At 32.2% G+C, this 9641-nt stretch overlaps 1 protein-coding gene across 1 annotated transcript; it reads right to left on the bottom strand.

Annotated features, from left to right (window-relative positions):
* Positions 1 to 712: 712 nt before the first annotated feature.
* LOC114282187 (Adenine nucleotide alpha hydrolases-like superfamily protein) lies at positions 713 to 6645 on the bottom strand. Its single transcript, XM_082866970.1, has 4 exons — positions 6074 to 6645; positions 5425 to 5534; positions 5163 to 5281; positions 713 to 1036 (listed from the first exon to the last, which is right to left on the bottom strand). Exons 1-4 carry the CDS (start codon positions 6246 to 6248, stop codon positions 946 to 948), a joined length of 495 nt encoding a protein of 164 aa, XP_082723096.1. The 5' UTR covers positions 6249 to 6645; the 3' UTR covers positions 713 to 945.
* Positions 6646 to 9641: the final 2996 nt, after the last annotated feature.

Genomic DNA, 9641 nt, shown 5'->3' with positions numbered 1-9641 from the left:
TCGTGCTCTTGCTGATACTACTCAGGAACTTCTCTGGCTTCGTTGGCTTCTTGCTGACATGGGTGTTTCCCCCTCTGGCGCTACTGCCCTCTTTTGTGACAATCAAAGTGCTCTTCAAATTGCTCACAATGATGTTTTTCATGATCGCACCAAGCACATTGAGATTGACTGTCATTTTATTCGTCAACACGTCACTCATGGTACTGTCCATCTCCATCCAATCTCCTCTGCTGATCAACCTGCTGATATCTTCACCAAAGCCCATTCTCCTGGCCACTTCGTTGAACTTGTCTCCAAACTCCAGTTGGTTGATGTTTGTCCTCCTTGAGTTTGAGGGGGGCTATTAATATATGAATATAATAATATATGAATATAATTGTATATGAATATAATATAATACTATATCTGTTAATATATTATAGTATAGAAACCAATTATAGCATGTATATAATATCAAAAGATAGGATTCACTTTGTCCCCGCTTTCGGTCGTCCGCCATCTTTCGGCCCCTTTTTCTTATTATATTAAATTGTATCATCATGATGTTTTTGTATCCAGCTCCTATATTATGGAGCCTCTATCTTGATTCTGAATATAGAGTTTACATTACAGAATTCTCTTTTAATATTACTCTCTCAATTTGTCTTTCAAAATACTTTCTAAAACAAAAAGAGACACGCAACATTTATGCAGATACTATACTCCAATAAGCTTTTTCCACAAGAGAATGCTTCATTTTCTTTAATTACCAATTTATTTTTCTCACATAAATGAAAAAGGAAAATGATATTTATCATAATAAGTAGTTTACCCTTTTCCTTTCCGCATTCTAACATGGAAGTCACACAACAATCACTCAGACTTCATATTGATCTACTATATGCCACTACAATAGATCTAATAGCAACCCTCATTTGGATATATTGAGGGAAAGAGAGCAGAAAACTAAGGCTTGGGCAATGGTGGCCCCTTCACAACTGTGACTGGGCATGTAGCATTTTGCACCACGTGGTTGCTCACACTGCCAAGGAACACCCTGTAAATAAATAAATATGTATGATATTAAGTTATCTCAATCAACGAATGATGTACAAATACATTATCAATAACACTTGGTAACAATTATTTTGACTCTTTGATTATTAAGTTAAGGCTAATCTTTTCTTTCTTGCCACCAAAGCATGTCATGTAATGAAAATTGAACTGTTGAATATGTGTGATAGTAAGTTATCTCAATCAATGAATGATGTACGAATACATTATCAATAACACTTGGCAACAATTATTTTGACTCTTTGATTATTAAGTTAAGGCTAATCTTTTCTTTTCTTGCCACCAAAGCATGTCATGTAATGAAAAATTGAACTATTGGACAAGGGTCGAGTTGAATTCGGATTTGGCATTGACCCATTACTCGAACCGACTCTGTTGGGTTACACTTTTCTTGGTCCGATTCCAACCGTGCTATCATTTGAAACCACTCCCTTCGAAATCAACTTTGGCGGTCGGATTTCGGTTGGGAAGAAACAAAACCGGTGGCTTACACTTTACTCTTCAAATCCTAATCCATATGCACAAATTTGACTGAAGGAAAAAAAAAATGGAAGAGAGATTTATTGGGTTTATTTGTTCACCATTGATTTCTGACCAAAGCAACTTTTGTTGTCACCCACTGCAAAATAACTATTACAATAACCCTCTGGTAATCAGAGAGAAGGGAGTTTCAGAGGTGAGGTGTTGAGGAATATTTTGAGAACATAATTAAAAGTTGATTTTTTTTTTATTATTTTGACATTTTTTGCAAAAATATATAAAAAAATGTGAGAAATAAAATGATCTAAAATTAATTTTTAACTTTTAACTGACTTTTCAAAAGAGGTTTAAGGGAGGGATCTAGAAATAAGAAGAAAATAGGAGAGATATGGGGCGTCAGAGGTGAAAGTTTATATTTTTGTTTGGTTTTAGACTTTTGGCTAAAAAAATATAAAAAGACAAAAGTAATTACATAGTCAATAAAATAAAATATCACATTCAAATTATAATCATTATATTTTTGGAGTTTTCTTAAGTGTGCAAGTGCACACCATGTGCCACTTACACAAAAAGTGTAAGTGTAAGGTATAAGGTGTAAGGTGTAAGTTGCACACCATAACCAAACCCTATATTTTTTTCTCACAAAATTCAAAAAAACTAAACCAAATCAAGCTAAACAAATGAGGCTAAAAATATTTCAACACAAAAAAAACATCATTTAAAAAAATTAATGCCAAATGAAAGAAAGATTTGAAAATTGAGAGAGAGAGAGAGAGAGAGGGAATATTAAAGGGCAAGCTAAGGGGTGAGAAAAGCTTCATAATAAAAAAATCAAAAATGAGTGGGAGCACTAATTAGTGCCATCATTATTGATGTCATAGTGTTATTGTGTCTATTTTTTTTTTTTTTTTTGAAAAGTGAATGTCACATCATTAGTGGTTGCTTTAGAGCACCACTTTTAGTGATCTCTATCATTGCCCTAAAAAAATAAAAAATAAAGATATTGTAATCTTCATCAATTAAAAAAAGAAGGGTAAATTACACTGACACTCTCTGAGATTTATGTTTATTACAGTTACCTCCCTCACATTTAGAAAATTACACTGACCCCCTTATTAATTTAATTTTATGTATGATGATCATTACGGTAAGGGGGGAACTGTTATGAAACTTTAAATTTCATGGAACAATCTGTAATGAAATTTTAAATCTCGAGAAGAGAGATGTAATTTTCAAAATGTGAGAGAAAAACTGTAATAAGCATAAATCATCAATGTAATTTACCCCGAAAAAGAATTTCAGGCTTTGAGACAAGCATTAGGTTGCTGTTTTCCTATCAAATATAATAATGACTTTTTTGTTTTTAAAGACTCACATGCTTATTAATGAATTTTAATGTTTTCCAGACATAATTTGTAGATGAATTTTTGTGGAGTAATGATACATCTCTAATTTTGTAATTTCAATTGAATTTTAATGATGTGGTAGGGAATAAAAAAATAAAAATAAATAAAATCAAGATCAAAATATCACACTATAGTAGAATCCACTCCTCTTAAAACTCATTAGAACTCCTAATCATTTTTCTTTTTGAAAAAAAGATAAATGTAATAGAAAACAAATGAGAGTATGTCACCTATAAAATTTAATGTATTTAATTAGTTTGATCGGACCGAGTAGAATGATTTCGTATTTTGTAAAATCGAGAGTCGACTCATATATAAAAAAGTTTGCAAAAACAATTTGCAATTACTATCCGTAGCCGACCGAATTGTCTGACAAAACCATTCCGCATCATTTTTCCAGTCGGATTGGTCGGCTACATCGGGTGAATCGGTTTGTTGCACACCCCTTCCTTGCTATGACACATTTATGTTTGAATTTTTGTTTTATTTTTAAGCATTTTTAACCGTTAAAAATATACTCCTACTGCTAAGATTACTAAGACCATCTCCAACGGTGAACCAAACCCAGCATCAGATTTAAATTTTGATGAAAAACCCACTTTTTCACGCTCCAACGGTTTCACCAAATCGATATCAAATCCAGAATTCAGCAAAAATGGTACCAAACTGAGTGCAGGCGAAGCATTTCAGCAAATCACTGTTCCTAACCGTTGGGATGAGACGAACAGGTCGACCATCCGGTTGACCAACCGGTTAACCAACCGGTCGCCCTGGAGAAAGTTCAGACCGTTCACAAAAAGGTTCAAACCAGTCCAAAAAAAAAAAAAAAAAAATTTTTTTGCCTAGGTGGTCGACCACCCGGTCGACCGGCCGGTTGACCACCCGGTCGACCACCAAAAGTTCAAAAAGTTCCAAAAAAAAGGTTCAAACGGGTAAAAAAAAAAAAAAAAAAAAAATTTTTTGCCATTACCGGTCGACCGGCCGGTCAACCAACCGGTTGCCCAGCGCAAATTTGATGAAACGGATTTGATATTGAACCGTTGGAGCGCGAAGTATCAAATTAAGGAAATGACCCATTTTTGACTCAGATTTGGTGAAATATTTGGTACACCGTTGGAGATGCTCTAACCCATTTAGATTAGGCAACACTATTTTTTTTAAATCGAAATTAAAAAAATTCTGATAAAGACAAAAAAATCCAATTTTGTGAAAAAATCACTCGAATTGGCTTATTAATTTTTAGAATAAATTACAAATATACCTCTTAAAATTTGTTTAAAATATAAATTACCCTCTGTGATTTAAAAAATTACAAATACCTCATTGTTAGAATTTTTTATTTAACAGAATTAACTAAAAAAATAAAATTCATAATCGCACTCTTATATAATAATAAAATTATCTAAATTATTAATTAAAATATATTTATAATATTATTAAAAACTGTTAATTGACTTGATAATTTATTAATAAAATAGGCGATTTGTTATGAAATTAGAAATTCCAAGGAGTAGAATGTAATTTTCAAAATCATATGAGACAATTCGTATTTTAATCACAGTCGATTCACAGTAGATTTGTTTTATATGCATAGTGGTGTTATGTGATAATGTAACAAAACCAGTGAAAGAAATTAAGAATAGATATTAAGGTGACAACAGAACAAAACAAAGGGTCACATAAAATAACAAATCAGAGCATTAAGGAATATTAAAGTCCCCAAAGTATGAGACCGTCGGAGGGCATGCGACACCTCACATCTCAATCCACTAACCCACCCACTAAACAAAGTTATCCAAAAGGCGAAGTCATTCGACAAATGAGGTCACATAAAGTGACAAATCAGAGGGTTAATAGATATTAAAGTCTTCCAAGATATGAAACCGTCAATGATTATTTAAATCCCCTCATTGTTCTCATCTGACACCTCACATCTCAATCCACTAATCCACCCACTAAGCAAAGTTATCCAAAAGGCAAAGTCATCCAACAAATGCCTGGAAAGCCAATCTCAGGAATGTATCTGTAATTTATCTTTATTTTATTTTATTTTGAGTTGATTTTTTCTTTAAAATTATCCTTTTTTCTGAGGACTGGAAGACAGAAAATTTTTCAAATTTTAAAATCATTTGACTTCATGGAAGTAAAAATAAAAAAATTAACTCAATTTTGTTAAAAAAGTAATGTCGGGTAGGACGGAGGAGGATGAGATTAGGCTCTGACCTTTTAATGGCACCTAAGCCTCTGCTGCCAACAACAATGGAATCAAGCTTGAGATTTTCCACAGAATCACACAGCTTCTCTCTTGGGTCCCCCCAGTACACCTTTGCCACAGCCTTTGCCTGCTCCACCACCATCATCATCATCATTACCCATTACCCACAATAGCAATATTCTACATATATTTATATATGCATGTACACACATAGATGATGATATATAGATGGAGATGAAATTACTTAAATAATAGCATAAATTAATATACCCCTTTGGTCTTTGACATGGTATGAAGTATATCCAGAACTTCTGCATCAGGAGTGAGTCCATATTTCTTGCACACATTAATCTCTCTGAATTCTTCCAGAGGTATCAAAGCTACCCAAAAAATAAATGAACAAACAAAACAAAGCAAGTAAAAATGAGTAACTTCCCTTCTCAATTAGATAGATATTCAATATCTTTAATAAGTGTTTTATAATTGACTATTTATCTCCTGTAAGAGATATTTTAAAAATATTTTTGGTCCGAGTAAATAGGTCTAAAAGTACAATTTATAAGCACCATTTACAAGGAAATATAGAACAGCAAGAACATTTTAAATAGTGAGGTAATTGGATACTCTTTTCGGATCTCTTCATTATTCCAAACTCTTTCCCCTCATACGATCAGATCAAAAAGAATCATCGTTTAATAGAAAAGGATCTTAAAATAGGCCGACATAACAAATTCCAAACAAAGAATCTGAGTTTATACGGACATATTAATGAACAATAGTAAGACATGAATACTCTGTTTGAATCTTTAGTGTCTTTCTATCTCAAGAGGCATCATTTTCACTACACATGCATGCAGTGAAGAGAGATGCCTCAGAGACACAGAAATAAGGTAGATTCCGGAGACAAGATCGGACTTACGTGATCCAGTGTCCTCGAAGAGCTGCTTATTGGTCGGATCGGATTTGGGGGAGAGGACAAGGATGACAACAACGAGATCGCCAGCTTCAATCAGATTATCAAATGTCCATTGGAGGGCAAGCTTGCTGGTTGCTGAATAGTCCATTCCAACCCCTATTGTTTTTGCCTTTCCCATCTCTCTCCCTCTCTCTCTCTCAATTTCACTCTAGAAATGGAAAGCTGTTACAATGATATGAATTACAAATTGTAATAGAGTTGTACTGCCACCTCTAATGGGTACTTGTACGCTTGCTGTGGTTGGGAGCTTTGGATTCTTTTCTTGGGAGGAGTAGGTTCTTGAAGGAACTAGAAGAGAGGGGAGTTTCATTTTCAACAATGTTGAATAATTTTTCAAGTTTTCTACTTTATTCCTTACTGATTTATTCCTTATTGATAGTTTTTGCCTGCACTATTTTATTCCTTGTGATAAGATTTTTTTCTTCTCCCTTTTTTTTTTTTTTGTTTTAACTGAAAAAAAAGAATGTTCTGTAGTGTCATCACCATATCTGTGAATTTAGATTCTAAAATAATCAATTGTCAGTCTAATTTGATTCAACTCATAAGAAGAGACTCAAAATAGCAATGAAACTCATTAATCACCCTCAACAAAGCTAAGCTTCGGTCAAACTACAACCTAAGTCTCAAAAAAAAAAAAAAAAAAACACTGAAAAATCCAGCGTTTTCGCACCACCCGAGTCCAACCTGACTCACTCCTTTTTTGATCAAAGGAATTTAGCATAAAGGCTTGTGTGACACTTAACCCCATCACCATTATTTTTTTTTTGGACGTACCCCATCACCATTAATGAGATCTCATTGATGACATAACTTTAATCATATAATAAACTAATGGATAAATTATAAATACATTTTTTACATATTTATTTAAAATATAAATTATCTATATAATTTTAAAAATTACATCTCATCATTTAAATTTTTTAATCGCATAATGAATAATTCTTTTCATTACTCAATTATTAAGTTAATTATCAATTTTTAATAATAATATTAGCAATATATTTAATTTACAATCCTGGCAATTTCATTATTATATAAAGAATAGTTATAGATTTTATTTTTTTTGTCAATTGTATTAAATAACAAATTCTTACTCAAGTATTTGTCATTTTCAAAATCACAAAAATAATTTATATTTTAAACAAATCTCAAAAAATATATTTATAATTTATTCTAAATTCATCAATAAAACTACTTGCATAGATCTGTCTTAAAAAGAATTTTTAAAATAGAGCTCTCCATACATAGTTAGAAGGAAAAAATTGATCATAAAATGATAACTATTCAATTTTTTTTTTTTTTTTTTTAATTTTCTGGTATCCAAACGTTTTTGTTTGTATATCTAATTACTAAAATTTATATACATATATTACAATATAAAAAAAATCATTATAAAAATTCAAAAAAATAAAAATAAAAATTGGTTTTTGCACCATATACTCTAACAAATTTTAATTACGACACACCAAATAAAATTTGAAGTTATTGATATACTCAACAATATTTTACAAATAATTCCAGCATTTGGGAAATAAATTGTTTTCGAATATATTTATCACTTCAATAGGTTTTTTATTTTTATTTTTTGGTAAAACTTCTATTTTAAATTATTAATATTATAATGGCTAAAATTATTTGAAATCCTATTTTTCAAATAAAATTTGGAGGCCTTAAGGCAGTAAGCTTCCACGCATGCTCCGTATCACTTGACTGGATTACAAAAAACAAAAATAAGTTATGAATTATATTTTATATATATGATGAATCTTACATTTATAAATATTGTTTGTTGCATGAATCTAAGAAATAAATGAATATGATTCGTGATTTTGTAAATTATGTTCCACCCACTCACCAATGTGTGGAAAGTTGTACAATATGATAATGTATGTAGCATTGTTGTACATATATATTTTTATTTTCCCTTTCTAAGTTAAATTATTTTTTTGAATCACTTTTAAATTTAAGTCTCGTTTGAGAACATATTATTTTAATAATTTTTTTATTAAAATATGAGGTAAAAAAATTAGTATATTTATAATAACTTTTTATATTTTACAAAAAAATGTATAAAATATATATATATATATATTTAACTTTTTAATATAAATTATAAATTTTTTAATTTTTTTAATAACTTTTTAATTCTTACACTAAAATAAATACATACCAAACGAAACCATAATTTGGAGAAAATCTGGACAAGGTCAAGTGTTGAACTAACGAGAGAGACAAAAAGATGAGATGACATTCATGTTTTTATCGCATTTATGGATGACAGAAATCGAAGATAAAGGAATCAGAAGACAAGGAATCTACATTCCCATCAGTAGGAGTATCATTCAGAATTTTATTATCGGTGGCGTTGAAAAATAATTTTTTGTCATCATATATATAAATTTATATGGATATATAATATGATATATAAATAATATATATATATATATATAATTCAAATAATCTCTAATACTGTGGGGATATATTTTTTGTCATCTTTAATTCAAATATTATAAAAATAATCTCTGATACTGTGGGGATATATTTTCTAAGTACCAACACGTGACAAGGTGATGCCGACGTGTCAGCCGAGGTGCCACGTGTCCTGGTCATGACGCCGAGGTGATCTCGGCAAGGCCGAGGTTATCTCCGAAGATATCGGAATCCGAAATAAGTGGATACGGGACAAGAGTCCTAGAATGAAAAGGGAACTCAACCTGGATGAGGGACAAGAATCCTAGAATGAGAGAAAACTTCAGTTTGTATTAAGATAAGACTCTTAGAGAGTTTATCCTAATCTTACTAGAAGTCCAAGATTAGCAGTAATCCTAAGTTCATAGAAGTTAGGTTTCTATTGGGATTAGGTTTATGTTAGCTATAAAAGAGAGGCACACCCATGGGTCTAAGGTATGCTTTTTTGGCTCAAGCTTGTGAGTTGAATAATTGATTATCTTTGAAAGATATACTGACTTGATCGTCGGAGTGCCCCCGGGTGGACGAACCACCGCGGGATTCTTATATTTCTATTACAGGTCAGTCAGGTGCCATCTATTCTGCCAATGCTCTCCAGCTGAATTACTGAGTTGGCAGTGTGGTCGGAAAATTTCCCACACAATTTGGCACCGTCTGTAGGAAAGAAAGAAGAATAGATGGCCAATGACGGACAGAAAGATCAGACTGGAAACAATGCTCCTGCTGGGAATGGGAGATCTATCAACCTTGACGTTGAAGGGGACAATAGCAACACAGAAACTCGTGACCAGAGTCACGGAGTAAAAGACGCCGGCCAGGAAGGTGACGCACCAAAGACAACAGATCGAAGCGGATACTACAACGAAGATGACCTCCAGGTATGGAAGGATAGATACCTGCGGAGGAACGAAGACCTTTCTAGAAGGGATGCAAAGACATAGGGCATGAGCGCTTCCAATGAGATAACATTCAAGTATAGAAGAACTCATCCTGAGTGAGCAGATCCTGGATTTCAGATCCTGAATCCCGGATCCGAGAA

The sequence above is a fragment of the Camellia sinensis genome, chromosome 4, assembly GCF_055761805.1.
Source record: "Camellia sinensis isolate YWXY chromosome 4, ASM5576180v1, whole genome shotgun sequence".
Classification (NCBI taxonomy): domain Eukaryota; kingdom Viridiplantae; phylum Streptophyta; class Magnoliopsida; order Ericales; family Theaceae; genus Camellia; species Camellia sinensis.
Note: the sequence above shows the minus strand (reverse complement) of the source record. Positions and strands in the feature narration are given on the sequence as shown.